This window comes from Schistocerca gregaria, chromosome 1 (genome assembly GCF_023897955.1).
Source record: "Schistocerca gregaria isolate iqSchGreg1 chromosome 1, iqSchGreg1.2, whole genome shotgun sequence".
In the NCBI taxonomy this organism is placed as follows: domain Eukaryota; kingdom Metazoa; phylum Arthropoda; class Insecta; order Orthoptera; family Acrididae; genus Schistocerca; species Schistocerca gregaria.
Window position 1 is genome coordinate 842,616,602 of NC_064920.1, and position 13,784 is coordinate 842,630,385.

The 13,784-nt window shown below is 42.7% G+C and overlaps 1 protein-coding gene across 1 annotated transcript in view; it reads left to right on the plus strand.

The window, feature by feature from the left end:
- The first annotated feature begins 230 nt into the window (after nt 1-230).
- LOC126272445 (matrix metalloproteinase-2-like) overlaps nt 231-13,784 on the plus strand; it is an 884,734-nt gene continuing 871,180 nt past the window's right edge. Inside the window, exon 1 of the mRNA XM_049975331.1 lies at nt 231-464. Coding sequence (XP_049831288.1) covers nt 342-464 — 123 coding nt within the window. The 5' untranslated portion in view covers nt 231-341. The remainder of the gene's footprint in view (nt 465-13,784) is intronic.

Below are 13,784 nucleotides of genomic sequence, written 5' to 3' on the forward strand. Positions count from 1 at the left end.
AACCTCGCTGTGGGCATTGGTTATAATGTTTTGGCACATCAGTGTAATCGGTCTTGTCCGTGAAGCACGGAATGGAAGTGCGAATGCTTTCGGCGCTTTTAGGCACGAGTGCGCGACGAGTGACGCAGCCGCCGGTACCGGCGGCGTCGATCGGAGGCGGACGCCGCCAGGGGCGCGATTGTCGCCAGAGGCAGGAGGCGGGACGAGGCAGGCCCTCCTGTGCGTGCGGTCAGTTGGCTGCCACCTTCCGCCGGAGGTGGACGCGGCGCCAGTGTGCACTGTGGTGGGTGCTGTGCGGTGCCGTGGTGTGCAGGTGCGCGGAGTGACGGTCAGTGCGCTCCATGAGGGCTGCTGTGGTAGTGGGTGCGCTGGTCGGGGCGCTGGCGGCCGCGACGCTGCGCGCGGCCGAGGGCAAGCCTGCAGGGGGCGGTCGGGCGGACCACCTGTACATCGACGGCGAAACGGTGAGTACTCGCTCCCCAGGACGACACTCGTCAGTCTCCTGACTAACAGCCATCTGATAGAGCTGTAAAACCACTGCAGACTACCCCAATTAACTGTAGGTTTTCCTAGTAGCTTGGGTCAGTTAAGGTCGAAATTGCATTACTTGCACGTTTGGTGTGTTGCAGTCCTATCAGGCGTTACCTCATATCGATCGTTTATTTTTTGACGTATGGAATGTGAGGATATACACTACTGGCCATTAAAATTGCTACACCACGAAGATGACGTGCTACAAACGCGAAATATGGCCGACAAGACGAAGATGCTGTGATATGCAAATGAGTAGCTTTTCAGAGCATTCACACTAGGCTGGCGCCGGTGGCGACACCTACAACGTGCTGACATGAGGAAAGTTTCCAACCGATTTCTCATACACAAACAGCAGTTGACCGGCGTTGCATGGTGAAACATTGTTGTGATGCGTCGTGTAAGGAGGAGAAATGCGTACCATCACGTTTCCGACATTGATAAAGGTCGGATTGTAGCCTATCGCGATTGCGGTTTATCGTATCGGGACATTGCTGCTAGCGTTAGTCGAGATCCAATGACTGTTAGCAGAATATGGAATCGGTGGGTTCATGAGGGTAATACGGACGCCGTGCTGGATCCCAACGGCCTCGTATCACTAGCAGTCGCGATGACAGGCATCTTATATGCATGGTTGTAACGGATCGTGCAGCCACGTCTCGGTCCCTGAGTCAACAGATGGGGACGTTTACAAGACAACAACCATCTGCACGAACAGTTCGACGACGTTTGCAGCAGTATGGACTGTCAGCCCGGAGACCGCGGCTGCGGTTACCCTTGACGCTGCATCACAGACAGGAGCGCCTGCGATGGTGTACTCAAATACGAATCTGAGTGCACGAATGGCAAAACGTCATTTTTTCGGATGAATCCAGGTTCTGTTTACAGCATCGTGAATGCCGCATCCGTGTTTGGCGACATCTCGGTGAACGGATATTGGAAGCGTGTATTCGTCATCGCCATACTGGCGTATCACCCGGCGTGATGGTATGGGGTGCCATTGGTTACACGTCTCGGTCACCTCTTGTTCGCATTGACGGCACGTTGTACAGTGGACGTTACATTTCAGATGTGTTACGATCCGTGGCTCTACCCTTCATTCGATCCCTGCGAAACCCTACGTTTCAGCAGGATAATGCACGACCGCATGTTGCCGGTCCTGTACGGGCCTTCCTGGATACAGAAAATGTTCGACTGCTGCCCTGGCCAGCACATTCTCCAGATCTGTCACCAACTGTCACTACTCTTGATGAACTATGGTATCGTGTTGAAGTTGCATGGGCAGCTGTACCTGTACACGCCATCCAAGCTCTGTTTGGCTCAATGCCCACGCGTATCAAGGCCGTTATTACGGCGAGAGGTGGTTGTTCTGGGTACTGATTTCTGAGGATCTATGCACCCAAACTGGGTGGAAATGTAATCACGTGTCAGTTCTAGTATATTTGTCCAATGAATACCTGTTTATCATCTGCATTTCTTCTTAGTGTAGCAGTTTTAATGGCCAGTAGTGTATAAAGGTCTGAGTAACCTGCGAAATATTTTTGGTCTACATTGTTATGCTCCTGTTTGTTGATTAAGAATAAACAGTATTTACAGTAAAACTAAAATTGCCAGTATTTAATTCAGGTTTCAATCGAAAATTGTCGATTTTCTGTGTGAAACAGAGGGGTGTTGCAGCAAAAACAAAACAAAGAAAATACAGATTTATTATATAGCACTAGAAAACACATTTTACTCAACAAAATGGCAAAATAAAGAAAACTACAAAACATACAATATCAAACATTGCTTCAGTAGTTCCTCGGACTTATATAGGGTGTTACATACTTGTGGAGATTGTAGAGGGGACTCATTAGATTATGTCTCACGTACAAACTCTTGTCTGGTAAGACATCAAATGAATTCGCAGTTGTCAAAAAGGACTCCCATCAGCTGTGGAATGGAATGCCGACAACGAAAATTTGTGCCAGACCTGGGCTCGAACCCGGATTTCCCACTTATCGCAAGCGGTCACTTAATATTTGGCGTAGATGTATGGTTGACGACATACGGAAGTTTTGGCTTGGCCGTGAGTCGTGCACGGATAGCCAAATGGAAGACGGCACGGTAGCTCAGCATATTCGGTCAGACAGCCGGTTGGCCTCTGTAGTAAGAAATGAGTGGATCAACAAACGAACTTGAACGGATGTCATGTGACGTCCGCAACGACCAAACACAACGATAAAAAAAAATTGTAAGGTGACCGCTCGCGATAAGCGGGAAATCCGGATTCGAGCCCCTGTCTGGCACAAATTTTCACTGTCGGCATTGTATTCTACAGCTGATGCAAGTTTTTATTCGCAACTGAGAATTAATTTCACGTGTTTAGTAACGGCTGCTGTCGCCGCAGTGGCTGCATGCCCAAAGGAACATGCATCTACATTAAAATAACAAAGGCACTGCAGTGTTGTACATGTCAGGAAGTATCATCTAGCGACGCCACAGAGCGTCAAAGTTATCGGCGCCGGAGCCTCTAAATGTATGTGTATCAGGGTGCTTCTGTGATTCGGTTACAAACTTTCTAGGATGATGGAGAAAGATAAATGTATCAATTTGAGTTAAGGGTCGTTGCACCGGAAACCAACTTGTCAATAGTTACAAGAGAAAACCGTTCTGATATCTCTGATAATGGAATACATGTACTCGTACTGTTGTTGCTAATATTGTAGTGTAAGCAACTTTCGAAGATGGTAGGGTGGACCAAAGCAAAGAAAAAATATCCAGTAAACATGGGCTCTAAATGCATACATTAAGAGCTATGAGCACTTGTTGAGTACAGGAGACGTGGTTCACAGCGGCGAAGGTTAATAAGTGCTCATAGGTCTAAAGGTATGCATTTTAGAGCCCATGTTTACTGGACATTTTTTCTTTGCTTTGGTTCATACTACCACCTCTGGAAGTTGCCTACCGTACAGTCTTAGCTACAACAGTGCCAGTACATGAATTCTACTGTCGAAGGAATCAGAACGATTTCCGCTTATAACCATCGATTCGTTCCATTCCGGTACAGGGACCCAGCACTCAAATTGATACATTTATCCTCTCCATCATCCTAGAAAGCTTGTAACATCATTACGGAATCACCCTGCATGTACATACATTTATAGGGGCCGGCGCCAATTCGTTTGATGCTCTGTAGCGTCGGTGGATGGCGTTTCCGGACATAGGCTTCTGTGTAAAACTTGATCTACTAAGTCCGCTCTACAACCTCTAGAAGCGTGCAACATCCCGTGTAAAACATGTTTCTGTTATTCATAAACAACGTTCGCATATAGCGATAACAACGGGAAACTACTGCCTCTGATCATCACGAAGAACATTCTGTTGAGCATAAAGTAAAAACAATTTTATATACCCCATGTTTGTGCATGTGAACTGTACATACGTCAAAAGTAATTGCCTTGGTTCCATAAAAGTGCAGAAGTTACGCGATCAACTATATTAATTTTAAAATAATTCATATTCTGTAAGGGCATAAATTAAGCAATGGATTTGAAACCAAATGTACAGTTCTAATTATGTGCAAACCAGCCGACCAAACAATCAAATATACAAAGACAAGTCGTTGGCTCCCCGTTTATTTCTTACATATTCACTTATGTTTCCTTTCCTACCAATTTTAAAAATCGTACCGGTAATTCTACCATTTCCTACATGATTTATGTAGTGTGCCAAAATTACCACACCGTAGCTTTGGTAGAGCACGGCTCTACCACCTGATCACTGCACTTTGCCTCACTATCTCGTTTACCATCATATTTTTCCATTCTAAGCGAAAACGTGTGACTGTACAGCTATCGTATTCTTCCATCCCGTGTGAGAAGATGTGACAGGAGAAATTTCTATAAACAAGAATTACACAAAATTTACTGTCGTGGACATTCAGAGATGTGGTTTCACTGGCTACAGTACCCAAAAACAAAACAAAAAATCTAGTGTCCTCCATCACAATTTATTCCACTCATTTTCCTGATAAAAGTTTTACCAACCAGCTGATACGAATTAATTAAATTAATGTGCAGATACGGCCACAGGTGACCCGACAGAATAGCTGTTTTTTTTTTTTTTTTTTTTTTTAGGTAGCTGCATTTCTGCAACTAAGGCCTGCCATTTGGTTCATAGTACTCCACGCACTCCACTGAGCCAATACTCATGGCCGCCACCGCGCTACAGGACTCCATTGCGCAGCCGAGGCGTCAGGAACCTTTGCCCATGCTCTACCAAATGGAGCTGGGGCTTTGTGGCCTTCTTTTGCCTGCTCTTTTATTGTTTAGTTTCTTTACATATAGCATACGTAATTTTTAACAAGAAAATACATGGAACTGGTAGCAGGGAAATAAAAATCTGTGTTCAGCTTTAAGAAGAAATAAGGTAAAAAAGTGGAAAAATAGTTATCTGGAAACCAAGTCCACCTGGGGAACGGGACCTGGTAATGTACTGCAATTCCGGCATCCCTGAGCGGTGTTACCCTTAATAGTATTACTCACATGAACATCACGACTTGATAAAACCGCACGCCACATCCGGGATTCAGGGAGGCGCTCTCGCCCCTGAGAGAATTAATAACGAGGACCGGTGGGCCGGCCGGCCTAGATGAGATTTTTACGTGGTTCCCCATATCCGACTAGGTGAATACCGGACTGGTATCTAAGTCCCACCGGACTTATATGATTTCGAACATTTCGAAAACGTTTGTGAACTTTCACATGGGGTAACACAAATGGGGTACGGAACTTCCATCCAGGAAGTGGGGGCGCTTTGGAGGGGCAGAAGAAGTGGCTACAGGAAGGACATCCAGCCTCTCTCTGTCCCTAACGTTACAAAATCCGCTATAACATTCCGACCACTGAAGATGCGGGGTAAGACCAGGAAAAAGAAGATAAACGGCCATAGGCGGCCAACTGCTTGATTTATTACTAACTTCGCCCCAGATCAGTGGGTGAAAAATCATAACGTATTCATAGAAGCCAAGTGTGTGTACATAAAGACACACTTCTCTCCATGTCCACCAACTTCTACGCACTCGCGGTTGAGATGGTTGATAGCCGTTGGTCTCCTGTTGTCACTAAAGGAGGTGGTCGCGGTGGCTAGAAGTGCGTGAGTGTGGGTGGCAAAAATCGTCTTCTCACATACTGTGTTTATGGGTAGTTTCTCAAAGCTGTTTTAAACAGTAGTTTTTTTTATCAAGTTTCAAAATTTTCTCTCGCAGAAATTTCTAAAATATTCAAAAAATTTTAGAGTGTTTAAGGTTAATTTTTTGCGAAATTTCTTCAGTTTCGAATATATCCGAGTGTTGTACAGTATGAAACATAGAAAAATCATCATCACGTGGACAAATACGGGAAGAGTATAAGGTCATCATATGGGACCAAGGCACAGTGGCTTACAGGAAGACTTTGGAAGCACTGAATAAACACTCCTGAACTTAGGAGATAATCTCAGTTTAATGGAAGGTGTATTACTAATATTGTCAAACGCTATCTGTCCTTCTGAAATCGACGCCAGCTGACAAGTTAAAAGCCTGGTTAAAAAACTGTTCATAAGGCAGCAAGTAAAAATAATCAAGTTAACAACAAACAGGAGAACGCAGATTTCGGGAGACGAAAGTACCCTAGAATTTATCGAAAACCTTTCTCAAATAGGAAAAGGTTCCTATCCAACAGACGAAAATTCTCATCAAATCATACTGAAAAATGAGTTGTCTCATATCGTTGAAAAACTTGAACAACTCATAAATGAAATATACCCAGATATCATCGAATAGTATACCAGTTCAGAATGGTTACACGAGCGAGTTGCTCTAGCGACGAATAATGAATTATTAGTACGTCAACAGTACCGTTCAAGAGATGCTCCGGCGGCAGAGAAAATTTACTTGTCGATCTATAACACCCTGACGAAATTGAAAGAGCAAATTTTCCTATTGAATTTTTACACAGGCACAACCGTTATGATATTGTGGAGTTAGCTTAAGGGAATCGTGCCTTTCACACGGCCAGTTATACGTCGCGTACTCAAGACTCGGATCACCTCAAATTTTTTTCATTTGTAGCCGGAGCAGTAAAACAGTAAATGTGGTGCATAAGCAAGTGTTGTGAAAAAAAATGAAAATGTAAATATTTATGTACAATAAAAGTCAAGTGACTTTTGATTCTGTCTTGTTTTATTTCAATAATAATAAAATTTAATCGCATCGTGATTAATTAATTTTGAACAAATTATACATATCGTACGTTTAGTGGAATATACGTCTGTATATATCTAATAAAGAGAACGGTCGTAATGGTCCTCATGCCACCAAGCGTGTCATATATTCTGACATGGGCAGCACCGGGTATTGCAGCTAATACGGTATACATAACAACAGCATCGGGTAAACTTATAATCGTTTCTTTGATGGCAACACGTTACAACTTTTGTGCTCGATATAGCGTCAACGTTAACACAAAATGGTGTGAATTGGGTGTGGAATTTTTTAGTGCAAACTCATCGGACAGGTGTATGAGCCATAGCACAACTATAAATAAAGTACCACACATTTTTGGTAGGGCAACAGTAATATTGAGATTTACAGACATAGACGTTGTTGATGCAATATGGGAAAATTTCTTCCTGGACAAAATAAATAAATAAATAAATGGAAATATGTAAATATATTGTACAAGCTACCAAAATTATATATTTGAGTATATCGACACGGTTTTCACTTTCCCAATGAGATCTAACTTTTCCCATTTATACTTAAAATCGTACACCTGAATAATAAGCCTACAATGAAAAATTGACCATTCAACTAACACAGCTTTGTGTAGACGATGGTGCTGAGAGAAGCTTTCAACCTTTACGGTGTTAACATGAGGGCCATGAATCTAAGGTTCCATGTTAAAAGCAACGTTTTAATTATTAATTTTACTTGATTGTGTTGTCATTTACCGTAATTTACACTCACAGATCCGGAGATGCTCGGAGGTAATGAGCAAATGTAGAAATAAATCGAATTTATAAGATAAAAATTAAAGAATATGTACATATGGGACTATAGTTTGATACCGCAGTCCAAGGGTAGTACAAAACTGGTTTGTATAAAATGCAAACGATTACATACCAGATTAAATCACTTCGTAAGTCCATTTTCATTCTTTACGTAATTGCTTGACTTGCCGCAGTGGTAACGCCGATTCCTATCAGATCACCGAAGTTAAGCGCTGTCGGGCTGGGCCAGCACTTGAGTGGAAGACCATTCGGTCTGCCGAGCGCTGTTAGCAAGCGGAGTGCACTCAGCCCTTGTCAGGCAAACTGAGGAGCTACTTGATTGAGAAGCAGTGGCTCGGAAACTGACATACAGCCGGGAGAGCGGTGTGCTGACTGCAATCCCCTCCACATCCTCATTCGGTGGCGCCTGTGGGCTCTGGATGACACGGCGTCCGGTCGGACAGGCTGAGTCCCCCAGGGCCTGTGGGCGGAGTTTACGTTTTACGTAATTGCTTATTTTTCTGATGCGACGGCAGTGGTGATACTAGTGGGAGAATGGTGTTCAGAGTATACTTAGTCAGCAATGAAAAGAGACTAATCTAGGCATTGCTCACACCGAAATAATAGGTTAATTACGTCACATTCTGTGCTTCAATAGAACCAAGTATTTGCGGATTCGTTGATCAAACCGCACACTTGTCGTACGGTCTACCGCATATCCAAAACGTAAATGATGGTCTTTGGAGACGATAAATTGCAGATTACTACTTATTCCCACTTTTCTTCCGACGCCTTCGATTTAAGTTCAAAAATGTGGTCGAATACATTGAAATCGGGGATAAGTAGCTCCTCATAGGGCGTTGCGTCCTTTATGATGCCACTGTACTCGTTTTGTTTAGTCTTTTGGGGCGCTAGTTTCCAGAAAAAAGCACACAGAGAAGGCCTTACCTCTGTAACTTAACCTCCTTCCGCCTTAAGTTCATAAGGTGAATATTGTTGTCTCGTCGCATTGCTGAGAGCCGACAGCACATTTACCGAGCGAGATATGATACTGATGCCATTCATTTCTAGCGGCCAGACAAACCGAAGAGATTACATGACGGCCATCACCTCTGCGGTAAACACTGGCGTGTTCTGAGGGACGGAGCATGGCCGTTATGTTTGAGAATCAGAACGAAAGGAGGGAAGACCTATAATGGGCTACCATTTGTTTTCGACCCGGTCTGGTCAGTCTGTTGTCGCAAAAGTGGTGCCAGTATTTGACGTTTCCCTTTTAGGCAACCAATGGATGTAGCAGAAAGCAAACTGGTACGAGAAGAGTATATCATAGTTAGACCAACGAACTTTCGAAGAGTTCCTGTTAAGTTGAGATTACTATTTACCAGCATGCTTTTTGTTCCAAAAATAAAACGATAATTTGCCAGAATAACCTTCTACAAGGCTAGTAATTTCTGAACAGGCGAGGGACATTTATTTATGGGCAGGTTACCGTCGCCGAATTTGTAAAGGCACTTTCCCTTCTTCCAATGGTGGAGCACTGGTGGAAGATGAAGACTTCACTCGGATCAAAATTCCAAAACAGCGGTACTGCATTTTGTCTAACTTTGAAGTTCTGCTTTGGTGTCACTGTAGTAAATTATCGCGCCGTAATCTTATTGAGATATACTGGGTGAGAACAGTGACGTTATGCGCACTCTATCAAACATGGTCCAGCGTACCGCCCAGAGAACGCTTATCGCTTGCTCCAACCCCGGAAGAATGTCTGATGTGAACACATCGCGTCAGCCGCGAGTCGAAGATTAATCCCAGGAATCGTACAGTAATGGTTGCTGATATCTTATCGTCTTTATATAGAGTCTACGTCATTCGCAGGGAAAGCTGCTATACACGCTTGCGAATAAACACCACTCCTTGCGATTTTAGGTATTGCTAGCTTATTTTTTAATGCGTCTATCCTTAAAAGTTGTGACCTTTCGGTAGAAGCATGTATCGTTTGCGTATTGAACAAATACGCAGATGACAGCTGGTATGTTTAGATATATTCTTGGTGTACAGTATGAGAGTGAAGACCGCTCATTGCGGGACGGCTGCGTGACCCATTTACCACATCATTGCTCATCTGAATATATGCCCATTAAGTGTTGCAACCCATAGATACCAGTGATGAAGATATCAGAAATTCTAAGAGCGCGTGACTTCTTCGATTCTTCACTTTCCGCCAATGGAACTAATTCCTTATAGCATCTCTGTTGATAATATGTAGAGTCTACCTTTTATACTAATTAAAACATATTTTTCCTTTTTGTCATAACTGCTGAAGAATTTTTTCCATTCGTTCTCATGAACACGTACAAAAATCGGTATCATTCGAGAGTAAGGATTTTCTGTTTTGCTTAGTGCTTCACATGATGTCTTAGTATCGCTAAATGAGTCTTGATAGAAATACATTGTTTGGATGGACAGCTGAAACGTTCAAAAGCGTACAGGAGCTGTGTTCCAAGGCACAGTGTTTCGAACGACTTGGTACAGTGGTTAAGGGAGTGGACCTTCATGCGCGAGGGGCGGTGTTCAAATATGTGTCGGGTCACTCTAGTTTACGTCTCCGTTGTTCCCTTAAATCACGGCGAGCAGATTTCCTAAACAGGCAGTCGTCGCTTCCTTCCCTTGCCCTTCTCCGACAGACTTCTGAAGACTCCGCTGTCGACATACGACTTTGAGCTTCCTGCCATATTTTGTAACCGTATTCCTCTGTTATGTGTAACTGTGGTTGGGGCATTGTCCTTCTCACTATGAAAATAAAATAAAAGTAAACATAAATGTAAAAAATGCTTTCGAATTTAAGAGAAATCACACATGTAACTTAACGAAATTGAAATAAATCAATCCAAGGAAACAGTCATTCAACTTAGATGTTCGAAAACTAATAGGAATTTACATTGTTCTTAACCGAATTGAATTGTTACGTTTCAACATGTGTTAACACAAATATTGTGAAGTTATGTGCGTCGATGTCTGCAGAGTTCAGAATATTTTAATAAAATTTTTGAACACGAATTCGGTGACGGTCGGACTAAAGAGTAACTACTCGGAAAAACCATTAATTTCGGAGTCGATACATGAATTGTTACTTCTAGACTTAAAATTATTTCGTCAGAGTGGAAGTCATCTACAATTGATTTTTTTTTTTTTTGAAAGACAGTTCATTGTGAAAAACTCACTAAACGCTACGCAGCTAATGTCAATAAGATCTTTCGTCGAGCAATTACAGCAGAAACGTCAAAAACTACAATATTGCCTTCACATAACATTGCACATCTAGTCCACACTAAAGTCGCTAGATTATGAACGTAAACAGAGTTAATACTCGATATTCAAAGGCCTCAATGGGCACATCGGTGCCGACCGACTGGAGTGTCATCCTCCAGCATTGGAATCATTGGTTGCGATATGGAGGGGCGTGGGATCAGCTCACCGATTTTTGTCAGTTTTCGTAATCCAGAGACGCTACCGTTCTGTCACGTAGCTCCTCAATTGGCATCACGAGGCTGAGTGCATCCCGTTCCAGTCCTCTCAACAAGGGGGGAAAAATCCCTGGTAGTGCAAGGAACCAAACCCGGATAATCCGCGTGGCAGTCGACTGCGCTGATAATTGAACTACGATGGCGGAAAGGCGAGGATAAGTATAATTTCTAGGGACAGTTTTTAAACAAAAATAGTGGACGGGCATACGAAACTTTATAGCAGCAAATTTATTTACCTATACACTGTTGACCATTAAAATTGCAACACCACAATGTCGGTATGGAATAAAAGTCTAATTGATATGAACTGTACTACGTCCTAGCGAACCACGTGAATTAGATGGAGATATATTATCTATATTCTGCATAACTTTATCGTCAAGAGCAGTGCAGTGGTTTCGTTCACACCTGACGGCTCGCTAGCAATGCGTCATGTCCAGCACCGTAAAGTCACAGTAGAGGCAAGTAGTATCAAGCATCCCCTAGGCTTCGGTTTTAGCTCCTACACTCTTCTCATTGCACGTCATTTACGTGTAATGAGCTTTGTCCTACTGCAGACACCATACGTACGCTGACGACCTCCAATTCCATCTAAGTGCCAAACGAATAAACCTGAAGGCAGGTATCAGGAAACACATTCCCTTCCTGTGTGCATTATCAAAATGTGTACTGGATGTAGGGTTCAAGCTCAACCCATCCAAAATCCAAGTGGTAATGATTGGTAATTTTAGGCTCATTAGCCCCAAATATCGGGAATGCCTGCCATCTTTAACCCTAAATGGGACAAATATTAATTTCTCTCCTACAGCAAAGAGTCTAGGAGTAATAATAGATGGAAGTCTAAATGGAACAGAGCACATAACTGCAATGTGCGAGAAGGCATCAGCATCTCTCCATGCCCTCCAAAATTATAAAATTCTCTTCCTTCTTCATCTGAAAATGAAACTTGTTCAAACACTTGTACTTCGTATTATTGAATACAGGGATGTTATCCTGCAAGGCTTATCACAGGAAAGGTCACGACGCCTGGAACTATTTATGAATGCCTGTTTTCGTGATATCTGTGATGTTCGACTCTTTGATCACATTTCACCATCATATTCACAGCTGCCGTGGCTTCCTGCAGACAAGCTCAGAGATTTTCATACTCTCTCTCTTATCTACTGTCTTATCAGTGAACACTGTCCCTGATATCAGTCGTCAATCTTAAGGCTCTTGCCTGAACAACACGACAGAAAGAGTCTTTCCCATCAGAGCGAAACCCTTTCTGTCCCACTCCATAGTTCAGCCACCACCGATGTCCTTCTCAGCATCCCGACTGTGGAACAAACTCTCGCATTATATTAGAGAACTAAGTAACATCTCCAGCTCCAATGTGCAGTTAATAACGAATCAACTAAAGCAATAATAATGATTGCCATCGTCTCAGTATGCACTCCTTACCCTTGTACATCCCTCTTTCCAATCTGATCTTCCTCACACTAGGAGACCTTCTTTTCCTAGAACTCTCTATACTAGGAAATTTTGTATACCTATATTTTTTTCTTATATCCGCCACTATCATTATTATCATTATTATTATTATTATCATTATTATTATTATTATTATTATTATTTGTGGCAGCAGCTGCAGTAGCACTAGAGTTTTGGAACATATACTGTATTCGAACATTATGAAGTACCTCGAAGAAAATTATTTATTGACACATAGTCACCACGGTTTCAGAAAATGTCATTCTTGTGAAACAAAACTAGCTCATGAAGTAATAAGTGCTATCGACAGGGGATGTCAAATTGATTCCATATTTTTAGATTTCCAGAATGCTTTCGACACCGTTCCTCACAAGCGTCGTCTAGCTAAACTGCGTGCCTACGGAGTATCGCCTCAGTTCTGCTACTGGATTCGTGATTTCCTGTCAGAAATGTCACAGTTCGTAGTAAAAGACGCAAAGTCATGGAGTAAAACAGAAGTAATATCAGGCTTCCCCTAGGAAGTGTTATAGGCCCTCTATTGTTCCTGATCTATATTAACGACGTAGGAGACAATCTGAGTAGCCCTCTTAGATTATTTGCAGATGATGCTGTCATTTACTGTCTTGTGAAGTCATCAGATGATCAAAACAACTTGTAAAATGATTTAGATAAGATATCTGTATCGAGCGAAAAGTGGCAATTGACCCTGAATAAGGAAAAGTATGAAGTTATTCACATGAGTACTAAAAGGAATCAGCTAAATTTCGATTACGCGATAAGTCACACAAATCTGAAGGTTGTAAATTCAACTAAATACTTAGGGATTGCGATTACAAATAACCCAATTGGAACGATCACATAGATAATATTGTGCGTAGAGCAAACCAAAGACTGAGATTCATTGGGAGAACACTTAGAAGGGGCGACAGGTCTAATAAAGAGGCTGCTTACGCCACGCTTGTCCGCTCTATTCTGGATTATTGCTGTGCGGTGTGAGAGCCGCATCAGGTGGGACTGACGTATGACATCGAAAAAGTACAAAGAAAGGCAGCTCGTTTTGTATTACCGCCAAATAGGGGAGATAGTGTCAAACACATGATACGTGAATTGGAGTGGCAATTATTAAAACAAAGGCGTTTTCCATTCTCGAAAGATCCCCTAGGCTGTGGCTAAGCCATGTCTCAGCAATATAGTTTCTTTCAGGAGTGCTAGTTCTGCAAGGTTCGCAGGAGAGCTTCTGTTAAGTTT